This window comes from Molossus molossus, unplaced genomic scaffold (genome assembly GCF_014108415.1).
Source record: "Molossus molossus isolate mMolMol1 unplaced genomic scaffold, mMolMol1.p scaffold_m16_p_22, whole genome shotgun sequence".
NCBI classification, from domain to species: Eukaryota; Metazoa; Chordata; class Mammalia; order Chiroptera; family Molossidae; genus Molossus; species Molossus molossus.
The window spans coordinates 33,126,741-33,148,911 of NW_023425358.1; the positions used below are offsets into that span (position 1 = coordinate 33,126,741).

Genomic DNA, 22,171 nt, shown 5'->3' on the forward strand with positions numbered 1-22,171 from the left:
TGTTCAACCACTGAGCCACACCGGCTGGACTCCAGTTCTTTTTTAGATGTTACTCAGAATTCCTAACATCATTCATTCTAATAATCCAGTTCCCCCCCACCAATATGAAAAGTCTTTTTTTTGTTTTTTGGTATGTGTCCCCAGCGGAAACCGAACCCGGGACTGTCTGGTCCGCAGGCTGATGCTCCAACTGCTGAGCCAAACCGGCCAGGGCTGAAAAGCCATTTTTTGTATACTAAATGTCCTTAAGTAGTTGAGTATTTCTGAACTATATTCTGTTTCATAAATCTGCCTGTTCACATGCTATATGATGCTGTTTTGATTACTGCAGCCATCTTATAAGTCAATCTCTTCATTTTTCTCAACCAAGCGTTTTCAGCCTGGAAGTAACGAGTTTGCGCCGGTGTGTTTCAGGGATTCCTCTGGGGACAGCACAGGAAGTCAGCTGTAGAGAGGAGACAGGCTGGAAGCCGAGAGCTGACAGGAGAGGAGACGAGGGCCTGAGTAGAAGCAGTGGAGAAGGCTGGGAGGGAGAATCCATGGGTCGCTGCGTGGAGATGAACGTGAAGGAGGAGTGGAAGATGGTGCTGAGGTTTCTACCCGTGTACCAAGAAGGGGAAGCCAGGAGTAGCAGATTAGGCTATGGGGAGGGGAAGGAAAATGCGCTAGCTCATAAACATTCGTATATGCTGAGACAGTGTGCAGCGCTAGGCTGGTGTACAGCACACATGTCGGTTCATAGTTTCATTTATTCTGGTGTGTTTGTCTGTGGTGCTCACCATCCCCCACCAGCAGCTTCCTTGCCCCTCGTCCCCCATGCCTAGCCTACCCTCTCTGCTTAAGGAAATCTTGCCTATGAAGATTCAGCCCAACTCTCATCTTTTGGGGAAAACTTCCTTTATCTCCTTCAGCTCCTTTAGTTCAGGGACAGCCAAACACTGCAGACCACAGTCAGCGGATGTACCGAAGCCTAATGTAATTGTGGCTTGTGTGGCTCCATCTGTCCAAAGCGTTAAGTACGGTTTAAGCTCACCTTGGATTTCTCCCCGACAGCCTGCGGCTCCTCTCTCCTCCACCATTCTTTCTGTCTTCCTGCTGGTACATGTCTTTGTTCTGATTTTGTTTTAATCTCTTTTTCTCGAGGTCCAACTTTCTCTCTTATTCTCCAATATCACTGTCTGTGGACTCTGCCAGGAACGGAGCTGACAAAACCAAAGCACCGTCAGAGGGCAAGAGAGTGGGCAGAGGTAGAAACCAAGTCCATGGCCACACGGCACCACAGAGGGGCCAGATACAGTCCCAGTTGTCAGACATTCTCAATCGACACTTCGGACTGGGGCCTGTGCAGTATTTTGCTCTAACCACAGACAGGCCCTGGCACCCTCAAGTCCTCTCTAGGAAACTGGGAAGGCCTGGGGGCGGCGGGCGGGGCCGTCTCCAGGCAACCACAGAGGGCTAGGATGGGGATACTGGCCAGAACACAGCCTGCTCTTTCAGGGTAACTCCCAGCCGTGACTCCCAGCTGCTGTCCAGCAGGGCCCGACCCAGGCGAGTTGCTTGGAGTTGTCTCTTTCTGCCTCTATGGGATTATTCTGGAATTATCTGACAGTACCCGAAATCAGGACTCGGGAGCACAGGCAGCATGTGAATGTCAAGACCACAATTCGATGTGGGGGGGATGAGGAGCAGGTGGAGCAGGAGAGGATGAGAGCCCACCAGAGCTGGCATCTTGAAGGGGAACCCTGTGGTTCCCTCACAGGACCACTGGGGAGGGCTCAGTCTGGCCCCCTACGTTTGCCAAGAAAGCAGCAGAAGAACGTGTGTGTTCGATTGCTTTGGGTCAGAATGTTTCTGAGAGAGAGAAACGTCATCAGTGTGCCATGACCACATGTTCTTCCTCAAGACAGGCTTCAGGCAGGTCCAGCCTGCAGGGGTGGTGTCAAGATGTGTTCCACAGGTAAAAGGTCGTCACCATGCCTAGCTTACTCACGGCCCAACCCGGCCCTGGTCACACCCGGCCTTCCACTCCAGAGAGGCCGGTGCCCAGGGCACCCCCACACTGCCCACCACATTGGGCAAACCAGATAATGCCAACTGTTTGTGAGGCGGAAAGGGTCTTTGGATCCTTTATTCACATCTTCCTGAGGCCCTGCCCCACCCTTCCTTTTCTTTTCCTTTTTTAAAAGTAACTTTGCAGGCGGTGCCGGAGCCCTCCGCAATGTCACGGAACCCTGGACGGGCCCTAACCCTCGGTTCCTTTCTCCCTGGTGAACTGGGAAGCGCACAGGACATTTATTTATTTATTTATTTATTTTTGGGTACGTGCCCTCAGTGGGAACCGAACCCGGGACTCTCTGGTCCGCAGGCCAATGCTCCAACCGCTGAGCCAAACCGGCCAGGGCTGCATAGGGTATTTTTAAAACGCAAATCGAGTCCTGTCAAACCATTACATAAACTCACTACGTTGTCACATTTAGAATTAACACCCAATTCCTGATCAAGTCCCTGTGGCCCTGCATGGCCGCCCGGGCAGCTCCTCCTCTTTCTGCTCCTCACCTGACATACCAGCTACCCCCCAAGTCCCCAGGGGATCTGCATTTGCCTCTCCTTCTGGAGCACCCTTACCTGTTCTTGCCATGCAGGTCTGTCTCAAATGCCTCTTCTGGAAAGAGCTCCCTCCTGAGCCCCCAGCTCCCCAGCCCCCCAGCAGTGCCCATAACACTGCCCACCAGGGGCTCCGGCACTCACTGCCATCCCCTACGTGAGATGTGAGCCCCCCTCCCGAGGACGGCAACTTTGCCTGCTTCTGTCCCCTGCCATTCCCCAAGGCCGGGAACTCGGCCAGGCCCAGAGTTGGGGTGCGCTGACAGTGAGTGGGGTGATCAAACTGGAGACCCGGCTGAGGGCTGCTGAGGCCGCATCCCTGTGACTTGGCCTCTTCAGGCAGCACTCAGCCACCCTGCTCGGTGCCCCCCCCCACATTTGCAACAAAGTATCTGAGGGGGGGGGGAGTCACCCCACAGCACAGCTTCTATTTTCATCCCTGCAGTTGCACCAGCTTGTTAACTAGTTAACCTCAGAGGCCACAAGAGAATTTCTGATGGTCATGTGATATGTCAGGTCTCTGGCCAAGGCATTCTTTTCTCAAAACACCCTCCTCCCTGCTGAGGCCTGACGCAACAGCTCAGGCTGCTAGAACCGTGATTCTGCAAAACGTTTTTTGCCAGTGTGGCTGGTGTTGTGATAGCAATTAGTTTGGGGGTTTGAATTAACTTGAGCCTTCATGAGCAACAAGCATTGTGTTTGGAGGGCCTGCCTCCCTGGAACACTGGGGCAAGAATATCTGGGGAACCTTTTCACAAGCCCCCAAGACTCTCCAGTACCCTGAAGGCACGTGGTTCTGGCCGAAGCAGGTGGGCACTGTCCTGGGTGAAGCAGTTCCCTCAAGGTCAAGTCTGCAATGCAAAGGAGGACGGTCCCTGCCCATCTGGTCTGACTGAACGGGCAGCTGCTGGCCACACCATCACGAATCACAAGATTCACAGCCAGGGCCCTAACAGCTGGTGGCCTACTCCCACATGCTGCCTGGGCTCCGCCCGTTTCTGGGAGAACTCAGCATCCCCTCTCCTCCCAGAGGGCGGCGCTGCTCCTGCACTGTGAGGGCGCCTTGCCTCCATCGCCCTCCCGACTCGCTCTGGCTGCAGAGTGGACGGAGGCGTGTGGTAGTCACAAGGGCCCTCACACGCCACAAAGCCATAGTCCTGTGGTGGCATCCACATGAGCAGTGTGAGGAGGCCATTCGGGACCCACCCCACCAGAGGTCACAGCGTCTGCTCCCCGCGTGTGGGCCAATGCACTGGGCAGGATCCTGTGTGGACACGAGTGTGAGGAGACAAATGACACACTGAGGCAGGGACTGAAGTGTGCACCTTTATTCTCAGTTCCTTTGTATGATACATAGACAGTCACAAAGTCTCTGAGGTGTGTTTTCTTATTCTCTCGTGTCCCCAGAGCCCCTTCCAAGCGTCATCTTCCTCTGTTCTGTGCTGTGGACGTTCGAGCAGAGGAAACCAGACGGCAGCGGCTCCACGACTTGTTTCCTTCTCCCAGCAGCGGGGCCTGAGTCCAGGTGCAGCCCGTCACGGCTGCCCCTCTGCTGGGGGAGGGCCCACAGGCCGGGAAGGCCCTGTATTGGGGTGCAGGCACCGCCCAGCAGGGTCCAGATTCCCACAGCCGCACTCATCACAGCCAGAGAGAGAGGGCGCATGGGCTGCCTGCCTGGCACGGAGGCCGAAGACCAGCTGCCAGGCTCTGCCCTGAAACCCACTCCGCTTTCAGCGAATGCCCCTCCTCCTTGCCTCACAGCAAGCTCAAGGATTCTCACAGAAATGCCTTCTGTGGGGACCCAAAAAGGCTGTGTTCACAGTGACTGTCCCAGGACACAGCTGCCGACAGGGTGCAAGAATCACATGCACCAGGCCTTTCAAAGCAATCACTTCACCTGCGGGTGTCGTGGCAGGCAGGGCCGTCTGGCCCCAGCGGTCCTGCATCTAAACGCGGCTCTTCAGCTCCATCTTGGCCACTGCCGCCCTGTGCACCTCGTCAGGGCCGTCAGCAAAGCGCAGCGCTCGGGCCCAGGCGAAGAACTGAGCCAGGGGGTAGTCGCTGCTCAGCCCTGCTGCTCCGTAGGCCTAGCAGACAGGGCAGGAGGGGGAGCCCGGGGGAGCCCTGGTCTGGGCCAGGGAACGACTGCCTGCAGAGACTGGCTCAGAACGGGCACCCTCCCAGGGAGTCCCCAGAATCTGTGTGACAACGAATGTTCTGGAAGACTTCGGGTGGGGCCATCCCACTGACACCAGACTCCCCCAGTCCACCCTGGGAAGTAACTTCTGCCACCAGGAAGTCTCTCTGTAGGGCAAGGTGTTAAGAGGTGGGAAGGAGACAGGGCTCTGGTGTAACGAGGACCATAAATCCAGGATCAGCTACCTACAAGCCAAGTAACCCTGGCAGCCACTTCACTTTTCTGTGCCTCTATTTCCACATATGCTAAACGAGAGGATAACTGTGGCCTCCTTGTAGGGCTGTCCCCAGGCAAAAGCGGGAAGTGACATGCACGGTGAGTGTGTGGCAGCGGCACAGAGTTCACAGAAGGTTGAGTGGCTGAAGGTGAGGGAGTTCTGTGTGTGTTGTAAATGGTTCAAGAGCCAGCGGTCCACAGTCCGTGCTCACCTGAACAGCGCGATCAATCACCCGGTACGCCATGGAGGGGGCCACCATTTTAATCATGGCAATATCTAAAGCTGCAGCCTGCGAGGAAGACGAGATGAGATTAGAAGGGCAGACCCCAGGGCAGAATGCTCGGAAGATAATCAGTTTCACGGGAGCAGCAGAAACTACGACTCAGAACAGAGACCTGAGGTCCAGCGGGGCCAGATGCTCCGCGAGGCAGCCCTTGCCTGGTGCGTTGCCTGCACCCAGCCCTGGGGGGGGGGGGGGGGGAGGCACAGTGGTGGTGACTGTGAGGGTGACGCAGGATGTGGTGAGGTGGGAGCAGGTGCCTGGTCTTCCCAGCACACGCAGAAGGCAGAGTGGGGAACGGCTTGTGCTTCAGTTATGGTCACAGCTCTGTCTCCAACCCGACAGTGGGCCTTGGCAAGCCAGGACTCTGGAGGTCAAGCTGCAGGAATCTCCCTAAGCTGGGGGTGCTGGAGCCAGGCCCCTGGGAGCCCCCACCATATCTAGCACTAGAGTGCCAAGGAGCAGGAATCAGAGCCTGGGTGGCCCCCCCATCACTGAGGCCTCTTGGCTTAAGGGCACAGGCTGTCCCACGGAAAGCTGGACAACGCAGGGGTCGACGTAGGCATCGTGCCATTAAAGGCACTCAGAAGAGCCATTTGAAGGAATGTCGCCCTTGAGAGTAAAGCTGCTCCTGTGGTGAATTCTAAGTCTGCCTGACGCCTGCACCAACAGGGCCTTGTAGTCCAGGCTGGGGCAGAGCTGAGGCCAGGGGGCTGTGACCCTCTCGGGCCCACTCTCTTGGACCCAGAAGCTCACCGGCTCAGTGAACGGAAAGTTCAGTCCTATTTCAGCGTGCCTCTTCCATCTTTGAAAAGCTGCCCAAATAGTTCCAAGCAGAACTGAAGCGAAGTTATTAATGTCAAGAAGCCAAGCTTTCTCCAGGGTCTGCAGATTCTGAGTAGATTCCCCCAGGACCAATCCTCTGTGAGGCCCCTTGGCCTCCTACCTTATTTCCTGCCATGTCCATGAGGTGGGCAGCTTTCAGCACCAGCAGCCGGGCCTGCTCGATCTCCACACGCGACTGGGCGATGTCTGCCAGGATCGTGCCCTGCTCCACCAGGGGCTTTCCAAAGGCCACACGGGACTTCACCTGTGGGCACAGGAGATAGCTTGAGGCATGGCGCTGGTGCCCTGCAGAGGAGATAGCTTGAGGCATGGCGCTGGTGCCCTGCAGAGGGGGGCGGCGTGCACAGGAGAGGGCAGGGAGTGGACGCAGGATGCCAGCTCTCTCGTCACAGCCAGCTTCAGAGAGCAGAGCTGGATGCAGACAGATCCGTGTGCACTGCAGAGCGAGCTGACGGAGGCAGCAGACTGCTTCCAGGAGTCCCTCCACCCCAGTGACCCAGCCCCTTCTGGGCGGCCTGGCAGGGAGTTCTGGATCTGAGCCAGCATTGGCCCAGAGCTACTCTGGGAGTTAGGCAGTAACTGTGGGCACCTCACACAGATGGGGGGAGGGCGCCCTCTGCTGACCGAGGCCCAGCTTTATGTCTGGGTATCAGAGCCCCATTGTGAGCACTGTTATTGCAAAGGACATTCTAGAATCTTTGAAGGTCACCAGCAATCAGAAAAGCTTGTAAGGGATTTGTTTTCTTTTTTCAGTTTAGTTTTAGTTTTGTTTTAACTAAAAACAATGTATATTGAAAAACAGAACAAGTATAAATTTTCAGACAAAAATAGAAACACCTGTTACCCCATCTAGTTTTACAGATGCTATTTAGTGGCCATCCTTCTAGACTTTTTGTATGCATTTTTTAAAATCCTCACCCAAGGACATTTTCCCATTTATTTTCAGACAAGGTGCGGGGGAGAGGAAGAGGGAGAGAAAGAGACATCAGTGTGAGAGAGACACATCGACTAGTTGCCTCCAGCATGACCCCGACCAGGGCTGGGGATAAACCACAACCGAGGTATGTGCCCTTGACCAGAATTGAACCCGTAACTCTTTGGTCCATGGGCTGACATTCTAACTGCTGAGCCAAACTGGCCATGCTTGTATACATTTTTAAATATGAAATTGGGAGTCATATTCTACACTTTGCTTTGTAGCCTGTTTCTTTTCATTTGTGAGTACACAGTGGACATCTGTGTGTGTTAAGAAAGACAGCAGATTTCTGCAGCTTCATTTTGGAATTTCAGTGCGTGCCTGTACCCGAGTTTATCTGGCCAGGCTCTAAGTATAAGCCTCACAGGCTGTTTCCAGAAGTTTGCTGTTGTGTTCGGTGCTGTGGTGAACCTCATAGTATCAAATCTTTTGTAGGCTCCTAATTAGTCCCTTGTGACCCAGTCCGAGGCGTGGAGAGGTTGTGTCGGTGCTCTGCCCCCCGGAGACGTCTTACGTGCGTCAAACTGCTCTGCAGGGAGGCAGGCCTGAGTTCCAGTGCAGGGTGGGGCTGAAGTACCATTCTGAACCTTTAGAAAAAGCATTTTATTTGGGGGGGGGGGGGCGGTTGGTAAGCCTCGACTCAAAAGGTTGTAAATCACAACAGGTTTGCTCAGTAATTCAAATGACTGGACTGCCTGATCCCCGTGTGGTTTCTTGTGCAACATTTGTTTGGTCTCAAGGGTTGGCTTCATCTTTGTGAAATCGATACCACTGATTTAAATGACTGCTCCCAGCAACAGCTTTCTTTTGTGTGGGCCCCAATCTTCCAGGAGGGTCACGGAAGAACAGGTTTCTGGACATGCTCAGAGAAGAGGATGGTGGTGCAGGGCTTGATGCTGGAACCCAGGGACATAAGCCACCAACGAGGGTTCTTCCTGTATCTGATTTTTCTTTCTTTTTCTTATCCTCACCGAGGACATTTTTCCATGTTTTGTTCAGGTAGAGTGGGAGGGAGAGGGAGGAAGAGAGAGAGAAAAACATCGACGTGAAAGGGACACATCGAGTGGCTGCTACCCGCACGACCAACCAGGGCCGGGGACAAACTGCAACCGAGGTACGTGCCCTTAGCGGGAACCGAACCCGGGTCTCTCTGGACCGCAGACCGACGCTCTAACCGGCCAGGGCTGTATCTGATTTTTAAAGATTCATAGCAGGAATGGCCCTTGGCAGCCTGTGAGCCTTTGGACCTCGGAACCTTGCCCTCTTCTGCTACAGAGGCCTGCTTTTTCTTCCATTCACCTCAACAGGGCAAGAACCATGCTACTCTGACTTTCAAACTTCAGCAAAGCAGCAGATGCAAAGCAAAGACCGGGACACAGCTTCTTGGCAAGAACATCACCTTGTTTCACCTGCTAAGTCGGCTCTCAGAAAATGATTAGGACTGAAGGTGGCTCTGGGTCAAGGGCACACTCACACGGGCCTTCATGAGCGCCAGGGCCCTCTCCGAGTGCCCGATCAGCCGCATGCAGCGATGAATCCTGCCGGGACCCAGTCTGCCCTGGGCGATCTCAAAGCCTCGGCCGGGGCCCAGGACCATGCTCTCTTTGGGCACGCGCACCTGCTCAAACAGGACTTCACCATGGCCACCTGAAAGACCCAAACGGTTCCTCCTGAGAGAGCCACCTACCTATTTTGGATGTGTTCATCCCTTGCCTCAGTTCAAGTCACCTGCTGCCAATTTTCTTGCCTTTTGTTCAACCTTCTAACTGGGACATGGTTGGGGAGTAGGGCAGGAGCTATCAAAGATAGAAAATAAATCACTGACTTACGATGTCAAATGAATAGCCTGCCATTCCTCTTCTAAAACACAGTGACTCTACTGCAAGCTGCAAGTGCCTGCGAGTGTGGGACTCGCACAGGGCAGTGGCACTGGGGACACAGAGGAGCCCTGAGTGCCACTGGCAGGCAGAAGAGGGCCTCCGGGCCTGGAGCGCACTTCCTGCCTCTGTCCTGCGTGGCCTGTTTATGACAGATTCTGGCTTATCTTTTAAGTTTAGAAGACAAAATAACAGTATAAATGTCTGCCTGAAACTTGCCCGTGCGGCTGAGATTCCCGCCTGGAAATGAAAGGCAGGAGCATGTGGCCTCCGAACGTCCTCAGGCCCTCACAGGCACTGCTCACCTTTCCCAGGCCCAGCCCAGGACCAGGGATGGCTTGGGGGCTGACCTGGTGCGCCCTCCAGCCCATACACCGTCAGGGGCCGAATGACTTGGATCCCCGGGGTGTACGTGGGAACCAAGAGCATGGACTGCTGCCGGTGGCGTGGGGCGTGCGGGTCCGTCTTTCCCATGAACACGCAGAGCTGGCAGCGAGGATCCAGGATGCCTGCCGGGACAGGAGGGAGACGGACCTCACCACCTGCCGTCAAGGCCATCAGACCTGCACAGGCGCGGCCTGGCCCGGAAAGGCAGAAGCCAGCACGCCGACAGCTCTTTCAGACTTCACAGATCAGATGACCAGGTGCAGTTCTGGGCTGGGAGTCAGAGTGACCGGTTTTGTCCCAGTGAGGAATGAATCCAACGTCATAAGAGCAAATTTTCTTTTTTGTTCAGATAGAGAGGGAGGGAGAGAGAGGTAGAGAGAGAGAGAAAGAGAGAGACAGTGACGTGAAAGGGACACATCGAGTGGCTGCCACCCACACAACCCAACCAGGGCCGGGGACAAACTGCAACCAGTTTGTCCCTTAGCGGGAACCAAACCCGGGTCTCTCTGGACTGCAGGCCGACGCTCTAACCGCTGAGCCAAACCGGCCAGGGTATAAGAGCAAATTTTCTGAAAGGCGCCATGCAGAATTAAGAATATAAAGGCAAAAGGGGGAAAATGCTATTCTGTCGCTGGCAGCCCATTCTGCTGGTCCCACAGGTGGCGTGAACATACTAGCTTTGGGCCAGGCTTTGGAACCAGGCCAATCCTGAACTCTGGATCGCAGACTTCCTTGGGCGAGGGTGGGGGTGGACAGTGGGTACCTTAAGGCACTTCTCTGATCTAGCTTCCTCCTCTGTGAAATTGGGGTAATAATGTGTCCCTCCTGGAGGGGTGGGGACTCAGGGAGGTGAGGTCCAGGCAGCACTGTGGAGGGCTGGCAGAGTCACCTTGCGATGAATGGCGGGGTGTCACCAGCCCTTCCAATGCAGCCACCTGATCTCGAAGCAGGGGCTGGCCACTGAGGAAGGGACCTCTGCCTTTCCCAAGGTAAAATGAAGAGAGTCGGGGGACTGAGAGAAATTCCCAGAACTTTCCCACATGTGGTCATCTGGTGACCCACACAGAACCTCTGGTTCTTCTGGGGTTTGCCATGAGCACAGAGACAGAATCTCTTTTGCATCAAATGGAAAAGAAGCTGCCCCCTACCACTGTTTCCCAGACAACAGCACGGCAGAGAGAGACTTGCTTAGCAACACAGACCCACTGAAGAATAATTGAAAACTGAATTTCAGGCCAAATACCTGAGATCCACCACTTGTGGCCATTGATGACATAGAAGCCATCCTCTCTGATGGAAGACTCGGTGTTGGTGGCGTCGGACAAGGCGCCCTGAGTGAGAGCACACTCTGCTTAGGGAGGGCAAAGGTCGTGGTTCTGGGGCGGCAGAGACCAGGGGCCTGGCGAGGGTGCGGCCTGACAAGGAGCCCGTGGGGGTACCTGGGGTTCTTTCATAGCAAAACAGGAGTGGGCCCTTCCCTCCAGCAGTGGGACCAGCCAGCGGGCCTTCTGCTCCTCAGTGCCATAGCGCACCAGAAGCTCCATGTTCCCTGTGTCTGGAGCAGAACAGTTAAATATCTGAAAGGAAAAAAACCCTGGTGATTCCCGTGTCCATACTGAAAATTTCAAATACCAAGGAAGGGTGTACCAGGGCATCTTCCAAGTCATAGGCCCTCTGACACCCTCATTGAAATTCTTCCTCTCCCCAGAGAAACCCAAAGACCCAAACATTGTGAATGCAGTATTTCAGAGCCCATGAAACCCAGCCATAGACCTCCTGTGTTGAAAGGAGACTGGCGCTAGTGGGCTGGACACTCAGAAGCCAGCCGGGCTCATGCCTTGCCCGGCTCCCGTCTTCCCGGGAAGACCCCTGGAGCTGTTTCCTGCTCCGGCTCCAGCCAGCCGCCAGTCGCTGTCCTCCCTCACCGGGCGAAGTCTGGGTTTGTATCACTGCTCCTGACTGCAGTTCAAGCCAAAGAAAACTTTATCGTCTGGGGGGTGATGGACAGATGGATGAAGATCCCCTTACACACGGAGAACTTTAGAGACGGTACCTCGGGAGCATACAGAGACGTGCCCATGAGCTCACACAGGTGCACGTACTCGACGTTGGTCAGTCCTGCTCCGTATTTTCTCTCGGGATCAGTCTCCAACGGGAGGAACAGGTTCCACAGTCCTTCAGCCTTGGCTTTCTCCTGGCATGGGAAAGTCAGTCAGGGGAGCACTGTGGACACTTTCGTTCTACTTTGGAGAATAATGAAAGGGATTGGAGGGAGGAGGACGGACAGCCAAAGATGAAGCATGTGCTGAAAGCAGTGACGCGAGTCTGCACTGTCGGGCGGGGTCGGGGGAGGCACACGCCAGAGGAGACCTGGCACGGCAGCAGTCGGTTCACTCTCCCGTCTGTTTCCCAGACACCCCTGTGCCCACCTGCCATCACTGCTGGCATTACTGTTAAAATGATGAATCTTCGAGAACACGCTCCGTGCGGACAGGGGGCAGAAGGATCCTTTTGTGTGCCTGAGAGGGATGGGGCCCAGCTGCTCTGCTCTGGAGCATACGGAGAACCCCGAGTCAGCATCTACTGTCTTCAGCTTCCCTGTCCATGTTAGAAGCTCGCTAACCAGCTTGGCTCCTTAACTGACCCAGAGTTAGCTTCTGTGGCTTGTACCAGGACTGTTGGCTGAGATACTCAGTGTCCCTCAGCCAGCGGGAGGGCAGACAAATGACGGTGCACCCACACTGGACCCCCCTCGGAGGTCTGGCATGGGAAGGGGATACATCGTTAAGTTAAGTAAGCAAGCATGAGATTCGAATGTGCAGGATGACTCCGCTACAACACAGCAATGATAACATATGCTAGCATATAAAAGAAGGAAGCTGGGAGCCTAACAATCAAACTGTTGACAGTGATGATCTCAGAGGGCAGAGAGTTTTAGAGAACGCCTTCCATGTCATAGACTTTGTCGTGTTTGAGCTCTGGTTAATATCGTAACAGGTTTGTAACTAGAAAAGAGTGATAATGCTATTTTTCGAAAAGTAGATGATGGCTGTATCATAGGCAAAACGTGCTCCTGGAGACCTCAAATAACTTAAAAACTAAGACAAGCCAAGACTAATCCTGACAAAGAACAGTGGGTATTTCCGTTCTTCAGCCAAAGTGGTGCCGCTGTGTGACAAGAGCACAAACGGTTTACAGCTGATCTGGCCCTTTGGCTTTGACATTATGGATTCTTCAAAGAGAGACTCTATTAACTACTGTATTTACTGTCACACGCTTGGCCTGGCCAGTGTGGCTCAGTGGATCGAGCGCCATCCCGTGGACTGAGAGGTCCCGGTTCAATTCCCAGTCAGGGCACATGCCCGGGTTGAGGGCTCCATCCCCAGTAGGGGGCGTGCAGGAGGCATCCGATCGATGTTTCTCTCTCTCTCTCTCCCCCTTTCTCTCTCTCAAAAAAATCAATAAAATATATTTAAAAAAATAATATCACACTGTTTCAAATTTACTTAATTAAAATATGCATGATAAGCCCACCTGCCCCAGGGTTATAAACACAGGTAAGGACTGCTGGTGGTGGGAAGCGCAGAGCCACCTTGTCTCTTCACTGCCTCTGGAGGGAACAGATGTGCCATTTCAACAAGGTCTCTCTGACTCTCGAAAGGCTACTTTACCTTGAGATCTTCGACCAGTGGGGAAGGGGTCCACCTCTCCGAGGAGGCTTGGTGACTCTGCAGTTCTGGCTCGGCGGGATACACGTTTTGTTCCATAAACTGCTTCAGCTGCTGATACGGCTCCCTGGCGGGCGGGGAAAGGCCCTCTGGGGAGAGAGCCAGAGCTCCTTTTGAGGCATGAGCTGAGGAAAATTCTCGAAGAGGGGTACAACGCCTTGTTCCTGGGGTGCTCAGCAGGGACCGTGGACCAGCCCACGTGTGGTAGGACCTGGTTAATGGCTTTGTGTCTGGCGTCTCTTTGAAAATCCGGAATCCTTCTTTGACTGCAAACTCCCACGCCAGGTCGGAAAGAAAGCCACTCAGCTTTCTGCTTTGTTCGGCGGTTGCTGAGCTTGCTTGCCCTAAGCAAAGAAAAACAGTGATTTCTCCCAAATGGCCCTCAATAATGCTCCCAACACACAAGAATACTGTTATTATAATAGCAGCTACTACCATCTGCTGAGCACTTGCCACGTAAAAGACATGGTCTTAAGGGCTTTACATGTTTATCACAGCTTACTGCAGGGGTTCTCAACCTTCCTGATGCCACGGCCCTTTCATACAGGTCCTCATGTTGTGGCGACCCCCAGCCATAAAATTATTTTCGTTGCTACTTCATAACTGTAAATTTGCTACTGTTATGTCTTAGGTGAACCCTGTGAAAGGGTCGTTCAATCCCCAAAGGGGCCGTGACCCACAGGTTGAGAGCCGCTGGTGGATTCCTGGAGCAACTGGACTGTTTTAATCCCCACCTTAAGACAACGATTTGAGTCTTAGAGAGGACAAGCTTCAGTAAGTGGGCCGGGAGCCAGCAGTCGATCCCTGTTGGCCTATTTCCTGCTCCTGATCTCTTCTTTTCCTAGAGAAAGTAAATCAACCCTGGCTGGTTTGGCTCAGCAGTTGGAGCGTTGGCCTGCGGTCCAGAGACCCGTGTTCGGTTCCCACTAAGGGCATGTACCTCGGTTGCAGTTTGTCCCCAGCTCCGGCTGGGATCTTGTGGTTGGCAACCAGGTGATGGGTCTCTCTCACATCGATGTTTCTCTCTCTCTCTCTTCCTCTCTCTCCCTCCCACTCTATCTGAACAAAAAATAGAAAAATGTCCTCGGGTGAGGATTAAAAAAAAAAGAGAGTAAATCAGTAACACTCCGGATGACTTCTGCCGTCAGCAGCGGGCCACACGAAGCCCTGCACTGCCCTGGGCTGCCCGGGCTGTGCAATTGATGACAGTGTCACAGTGGGTGATTCATGGCCAGTTTCCGGGCACCGTTCTGTCAGGTCAGTGCCATCACCAGCATCGCAGAACTCACTCCAGTCATGCTCTCGCTGTCTCTTTTGCTTTCTTTTTTGTTTTTTCTTTAAATATGTTTTTATTGATTTTTTAAAGAAGGAGAGAGAGAAACTTCCATTGGCTGCCTCCTGCATGCCCCCTACTGGGGATTGAGCTCACAACCCGAGCTTGAGCCCTGACCAGGAATTGAACCAGTGACCTCTTGGAACATGGGACAACACTCAATCCACTAAGCCACACTGGCCAGACTCTGTTGCTTTCTTCAATATGCTCATCAAGACTTTTTAAAAAAGGATTTAAATTTCTTCAAATTAAGGCATAGCATACATACACCCTGTTTATGAAGTGTACAATTCCGCGAGCGTGGTCAGGTAACCACCGCCATGATCAAGACCCAGAGCACTCCCATCATCCTGAAACGTCCAGTGTCTCTTGTACCCAACCCTCTACTCCAGCCCCTGGTGGCTCTGATCTCTGCCCTCCAGTCTGTCTTTCCCGGAATGTCACACATGCACAGGCTTGTCGGATTCCCAGCGAGGCTTCTTTCACTCAGTGCACGGCATCTGAGATCTGTCCGTGCTGTTGTGTGCACACTGTCTCCTTCGGGTGGGCTTTTCTGCAGCTTTCCTGGATTCTTTTCGGCATGCCCACGTTCTAAAGAGGCTGTTTCCCTGACTCTCTCTGGGCCTTCTTCTGGCTGGCTGACTTCCCAGTTAGGAGGGAAGGGAATGCACAATCGAGATTAGAGGCCCTGGCCAGTTTGGCTCAGCGGTTAGAGTGTCGGCCTGCGGACCAGAGAGGCCCGGGTTTGGTTCCTGCTAAGGGTGCGTACCTCTGTTGCAGTCTGTCCCCAGCCCTGGTTGGGTTGTGCGGGTAGCAACCACTCGATGTGTCCCTTTCATGTCGATGTGTCTCTCTCTCTCTTCATCCCTCCCTCCCTCCCGCTCTATCTGAAGATAAATGCAAAAATGTCCCTGGGGTGAGGATAAAAAAAAAAAAAGATCAGAGAACAGGGGCCTCAAAGACGGCGCCTCTCTCCTTCTGTGTGGTGGCAAACAGCCGGGCCTTTACCTCCGAGCCCAGGAAGCATGGAGCCTCACCAGTGGCTCACAGCATCTCAGAAGCTGTCAGATGGCTTCCTGACAGGCACACGGAGGCCAACGCGGTGAGGTGTGTGTGTGCAGAGACTCCAGAACGGTCGTTCGGAACAGATGCAGCTACCCCCAGGCACTGGAGCAGGACCCAGCGAGGATGCAGCAGCCCCGAGAAGATGTCTACAGGCCTGCTCCTCGCCACTGCAAAGCCAGGACAGAGCTTGGGAAATGGTGACTCAGAGCTAATGTTATCTGGAGGAAGGGAAAATATCATTTTCAAGAATCCCTGCTTATCGAGACCCCTACTATCAGATCAGGGAGAGTGAAACTAGAATCCCCTACATCCTGATTTTTCTTTGGTCACTATTTTGCTCACGACTGGGTACTGCCAGTCCCACCTGCACGACACCTGGCTTCGTAGAGGCTCGGACACTGGTGAACGAATTAACTGTCAATTCTCCTACAGCTGCTTCTCTCAGAACATGGCAGCTTGGCCGAGGGCAATATGCTGCCAGTGAACTCGGGTGTGGATGGCCATAAAGCTAAGACGTCCCGACCAGGCCAGTTTGGCTCAGCGGTTAGAGCATCGGCCTGCAGACCAGGGAGTCCCGGGTTCGATTCTGGCCAAGGGCGTGTACCTTAGTGGCAGTTCGTCCTTGGCCCCTGTTGGGGTCATGTGGGTGGCAACCAGTCAATGTGTCTCTCTCACATCGATATTTCTCTCTCCCCCCCCCCTCCCTCCCACTCTGTCTGAAGATAAATGTAAAAATATCCTCAGGTAAAGGATTTTTTAAAAAGCTAAGATGTCCCTATAGTAGTCACAAACCCACTGCTGGGTTTCTGTCTACTTGACCCTTATTTCCATTTTCATCTTGGGAAACTTCAAAGATATACAGAAGTCGAGGGAAGAGCATAATGAGCAGGAAGGTATCTATCACTCAGCTTCAACAATCATTGAAGCAAGGCCAGGCTGTTTCATTCTCTGCCATCCTCACCCCCAGTGCCCTGGGTTGTTCTCAAGTAAATCTCAAGTACAGATCATTTCATCTATCAATATTTCACTAATGTCTGAAAGCAAAGACTTAAAAACACATACACAATATCATTATCACGCATACAAAACTCTGTTACTTAACTCTGACTCTTTAATACCATCAACTATTTATTTCATTGACTGTTTTCTAAAAAAATTTTTTTTATGATTTGCTTTTTCAAACAGAGACCTAAATAAGGTCCAAGCTCTGTAATTGGTAGATATGTTTTTTTGTTTTTTGTTTTCCCTTTATTGATTTTAGGGAGAGAGAGGAAGGGAGAGGGAGAGAGATAGAAACATCGATGAGAGAGAACATCAAATGGCTGCCTCCTGCACACCCCCACTGGGGATCGGGCCCACAACCTGGGCATGTGCCCTGACCGGGAATCGAACTGGCGACCTTTTGTAGAATGGGTTGATGCTCAACCACTGAGCCACACCACCTGGGCAGTAGATATGTCTTTTAAGTTCTTTTCAAGTTATAACTTCCTTTTTCATCTTTCTTTTTTCCCCTTGAAATGTATTTGTTGAAGAAACTGAATTGTTTGCCCTGTGAAGTGTCTCAGAATCTGGCCTCTGAGTGGCTGTGCCTTGTGGTGCTGTTTCTTGTGCTTCTCTGAACTGTTTGCTGTGAGTTGGTTGTGAGCACTAGAGGTTTGGTCCGATCCAGGCTCGGCTTCTGGGGAAGCAGCAGGAGGCTGGCAGTGTGTCTGGCCCTCTCTCTCTTGCTAATGTCAGCACCACAGATGCTTATTTTCCAGACCCATTAATATATCAGGGTGGCAAATGGGGGATATGCTAATTCTCTCATCCTGTCTGTGGTGCTTCTCTAGAGAAACATTCCCCTTGTCAATTATTAGGTTAGCCTGACGTGTAATTTGTATAAGAAAGGCAGGATCAATGCTTAATCCCCCCCCCCCACCTTTATTTACCAATTTTCAAAATAATGGGTTTGCTTTCTAGGCATCTTCCAAAGTCACCAATGAGATCATCTCTTTGTTTTAGCATCACTCTGTACTCATGGATTTAACCATACTTGTGTTTCAATCCATTTCAACTGTCATCCTTATTGGTGCTCAAAGTGTCCTATCGTTAGCAAGTGGGAGCCTGTTCAAGTCGGCTCCTGAGTCCTTTAGATATGACCCCAATAGTCTTTGACAACTTCCTTGCTTTCTGGTACAAGATGTTCCAGGTTCATCTTGTAGATATTCTGCCCTAGACCTACATCAGCCACTTCTCCAAAGTATCCTGGTTGCTTTGGGTGGGAATGGAATTTGGTTGTACTTAATGCTATTGGATTAGTCACTATTTCTAGATTCTGTCTGCTTTCTTTCTAGTTGCCTTTCTTCCACATAGGAAGCAAACTTTAATCTGCCTTTCTATCTTCATAAATAATTTAGGATATGGATTATTTTGCTTGCTACCTAAAATATTTATTTACTTATTTAAATATATTTTTATGGATTTTTAGAGAGGAAGGGAAAGGGAGAAAGAGATAGAAACATTGATGTGAGAGAGAACCATTGATCGGTTGCCTCCTGCATGCCCCCTACCGGGGATCGAGCCCACAACCCAGGCATGTGCCCTGACAGGGAATCAAACCCGCGAACTCTTGGTGCATGGGTTGACACTCAACCACCGAGCCACTTTAAAATTTGTATGTGCATTATTTTAAAGTTTAAGTATTTTAAAGAATACAACTATATGATATATACTTAATGACAAATGGTTGAATTCACGGAATCGTAAAGATTCTGGCCAAACCCATCCCTCTGACGCCTCTGGGCCACGGGAGGGTCCCAGGGGGAAGCCATTCAGACCTCAGGCTGGCTCTCCCAAGACACCCAGTACCTGTGAGTGAGCCCTTGTACACTCCCTGCAGGACTGCAGCCATTCCGAAAAAGGAGAAAGCCATGTAGAAGTTCCAGTTCTCAGCGGGAGGGATCCCCATGTGAAGACAGTACGTCCTGAAATACTCCTCTGCAGCAGGGATGCCCAGCTGAGTCAAATCACAGCCACTCAGACCTGCAGTGACACAGCCATCCCGGGCAGCCAGTGACCCCGTGCTCCCCTGGGGCCACAAGTATTTAAATTCTGAAAATCACTTCCTCCCTTGGAAGTTAGCTTCACAGCCAGTTCAAAGGGTTAGCTCATTATTTCAAGGGCTCTTCCTCCCTCAGATGGCTGGAATCCAGACACGAAACTATTATTCCCAAATTGGCTCTTAAAAGTTTCAGACTAAATGGCAGCAAGAGAAGGAATGAGGGGCCTCCACCTCCATCTGGACTACAGTTCAGCATGGATGCATATTATTTTCCGTGAGTCATTTAATAAAGACGGTATTGAGAGACCAGTCCCATCAGATTATGAAAAAGAAAATTACAACAAATGAAAAATTCTTCATGGTTTAGAAGAACGTAATCCATTCCTAGGAATTTCTGCTAGGAGCATACCTCATACAGAGAGAGGTAAATATATTACTACAAAGATGTTCACTGCCTTTTTTGTGAGGACAGGGGGTAATATATTTAAAAAATTAAATATATTGGAAACAAATTAAATATTTAATTAGGAATCAAACCAAATGTGTTGATTAAGTTAGTTCTACATAATAAAATCCTATGTTGTCATTAAAAATGATGCTGTAGAACAAATAATGACACAGAGACATGTCCAAAGTATGTAAGTGAAAAAAGGCAGGTCTTGAAATCATATAGTCATGTTTTCATTTAAACAAATGTATGCATACGCATAGAAAAAGGTGACAAGAATGAAAAGATTGGCAGTGGTTATCTCGGAGACTAGTGATGATTTCAGCTTTCTTTTTGTTATCTGTTGGTTCTTAAATTTTTAAAATAAACTTGCATTTTTAATTTTAGAAATTAGTTGTACAGAAGCATAAGAGGTGCCTATACCCATAACCTTCTCACTTAATATACTCCCTACACCCACTTCCCCACAATGTGACAGGAATGTAGCCCAAATGCATTTTCCACCCAAACCAGCGGGGCCTCAGTTTCTGCACCAGCCCAATCACAGCTACTTCCCTGAGTCCGCCCCAAAGCTTTGAGAATGGAGCAGGCTGTCCCTCCCCCTCCCGTCAGCAGTTCCTACCTGGCAGTATGGGGAAACTGGATGGCAGGTAGTGAGCCATGCAGCTGTGGGCCACATCTACAAGGGGGTCGCCTAAAGTAGAAAGTTCCCAGTCAAGGACAGCAAGCACCTCGTTCTTTTCTGGATGGAACAGCAGGTTGTCCAGCCTGAATGAGCCACAGAAGGAACAGAGAGACAGCACTAAGAAAACGGATCACCAAGGGCGCACTCTGTGCTATGTATGCATCTTCCGTGTGCTCCTGTGGCCCCTCTGTGCCCCTGGAGCCGGAGCTGCAGGGGCTGTGGCCATATCCACCAGCTTCCTTGCCCTCTGGCTCAGCTGGGCTCAGCCAATGGGCCCCCAGCAGGAGACAGGAAGGGGCCGACTGCATTCCTCTCTCACGGGCCCCAGCTTTGGTCGGTATCCCTCTCTACACAGCTAAGACCTCTGGGTCCTGGTAATTCCTCCTTCCTGTGACGGTTTTAAAACAGGTCTGTAAATTCTCTGACATTCCTTCCATGAAACGAAGAGTCTAATTCTTTGCCTCTTGAGGCGACTGGCTTCTAACAAATATAACGCAGGTGGAAGCGATGCTGAATGACGCCCGAGACTAGGTCAGAACAGGTGATCAGCTCCTGCCCGGCCCTCTCTCAGAGCACACACCTTGGAGCCCTGCGCCTCCAGGTAAGAAGTCCCGCTACCCAGAAGCTGCCGTCCTGGAGAGACCACGCGGGGACCACAGAGACCCGAGGAGTCCAGCTGTTCACGTGTCCTCTGCCCCTGCCAGGTATGTGAATGAGCCTTCAGGTGGTACAGCCCCAGCCTCAGAGCCACCTCAGTTGAAACAAGCTCTCCTGTCCCCAGACTGCAGGTCTGTGAGTGAAAAACCTGCTGTCGTTTACAGCCACAGTTTTGGAGTCGGTCATGCAGTCGTAGGCTTGCACCTTCAGACCTCAGCGTGGTGACAGTCCCTGCAGTGGCACAGGGCAGCCCCCCAGCTTCACATTATCTAGCCCAAATGTCTGTGGAGCCGAGGCTGAGAAACCCTGCCTTCAAAGGCCTTGCACAGGGACATCCTTTGTAAAGGGAGTAATTCACAACTGTAAACTGGGCCAAGACCAGCTGCTTCCTTTCCCCTTAGGATGCCCTTCCCATCATTTTCCACATCTAAGTATTAGCCCCTCATTGCATCTACCTGAAGTCCCCGTGCACCACTGTGAGCTTCTGCTGCCTGGGAAGATGAAGCGGTAGCCATTCGATGAGCCTCTCCATTGCCGGGATGGTGCTGGTTTCTGAGGCTCGATACTGCTTGATCCAGGTTTGCACCTGGCGTGGAATGTAGTCCCCTGAGGGAAAGAGGGTGAGAGCATGGTGTGCCATTCCAACAACCTCCAAAGGTTTCAAAATTACCCAGGGTCATGAAACCCTCTGTAATGCTCTGGAGCACATCTTCCTACGATGGGAGATATCCCACAGGACGCTCCGGCTGCCCCAGTGAAAGCCACTGGCTGCTTTGTCTTGCCTGTATCAGTATGATCTGGGCACTGTTCCCAGCCACGTGGCCTCCAAGCCTGCTCCCTGGACCTCTCAGAGGTCCTATGAGCTTACTAATAGCCTTTAGGAAATCCCTTTTTGGCTAAACAATAGTGGTTGGCTAAGAGCATGGATGCCGGGGCCAGATTCCCTGGATCTCTTTCTGTTGTTCTCTCTCTGTGCGTCAGCTTATCCTCATGGATGAGATGGTCCTCATAGAGTTGTTGGGAGGATAAAATATGCAAAGTCCCTGAAGCTTCTCCTAGTATGTAGTAAATACTACATCAGAATTGGCTACTACTATTCAGTTGTTTGCCAAAAAACCCAAGAGATACAACAGTTGAGGAACTTGCAAGTTACATCTGGGACTGGACACTGAAAGGAATTCTGGAGTTAACTGGGCTCACTGACAAGGTCTTCAGTTGATTTAACCTGAGTCTCCCTCCCTTGCTTCCTCTGTATAAGTGTACTGATAGGAAAGTCTGTAGACTGCCGTGAAGGCCAAACGACACCGATATACAACGTGCCAAATACAGACCTGGCCCAGAAGGATTCTCAGTGAATGGTGGGCATTGTTATTGTCATCGTTATGGTCAATTGATAATTACTAATTATCGCTATTATAACTAATAATAAACATGTCAGGTCCCTGGCTCTAAGCCAAGCCCTCACCCCTCATCTGAAAGATAAATGGTCCCAGAGAGATCAAGCCTCTTCTGTGGAGGCCACCACATATTCAGAGCATCCGGACACCTACCCTTCAGAGGATCCAGCTGGGCCAGGAGCAGTGAAGATCAAAACCCCTAGGCATTTAACCCGAAACAAATCCACCTGTTAGAACTAACTTCCAGTTTTCAGAATTACAGGAAATAGAAGAGAGCAGTAAATGAAACCATAAGGAAATAATTGAGACAAATCTGTAAGACAACTGACTTGGTCTCTTAAAAAATTCATTAAAAAAAACAAACAGGTGTTGGAAGGACTGTGCTAGATTCCTTGATTAGATCCAGTTTGGAAAAAGGATGTAAGGGGGAT

General features: G+C 51.6%; 1 protein-coding gene across 1 annotated transcript in view; it reads right to left on the reverse strand.

The window, feature by feature from the left end:
• Positions 1 to 4,223: 4,223 nt before the first annotated feature.
• The window catches only part of ACAD10 (acyl-CoA dehydrogenase family member 10), a 40,415-nt gene continuing 22,467 nt past the window's right edge, over positions 4,224 to 22,171 (reverse strand). Inside the window, exons 9-20 of the mRNA XM_036277321.1 lie at positions 20,799 to 20,949; positions 19,624 to 19,769; positions 18,361 to 18,534; positions 13,056 to 13,456; positions 11,438 to 11,578; positions 10,824 to 10,961; positions 10,628 to 10,715; positions 9,348 to 9,506; positions 8,595 to 8,767; positions 6,245 to 6,388; positions 5,230 to 5,307; positions 4,224 to 4,691 (exon numbers count right to left, since the gene is read on the reverse strand). Coding sequence (XP_036133214.1) covers positions 4,551 to 4,691; positions 5,230 to 5,307; positions 6,245 to 6,388; positions 8,595 to 8,767; positions 9,348 to 9,506; positions 10,628 to 10,715; positions 10,824 to 10,961; positions 11,438 to 11,578; positions 13,056 to 13,456; positions 18,361 to 18,534; positions 19,624 to 19,769; positions 20,799 to 20,949 — 1,934 coding nt within the window. The 3' untranslated portion in view covers positions 4,224 to 4,550. The remainder of the gene's footprint in view (positions 4,692 to 5,229; positions 5,308 to 6,244; positions 6,389 to 8,594; positions 8,768 to 9,347; positions 9,507 to 10,627; positions 10,716 to 10,823; positions 10,962 to 11,437; positions 11,579 to 13,055; positions 13,457 to 18,360; positions 18,535 to 19,623; positions 19,770 to 20,798; positions 20,950 to 22,171) is intronic.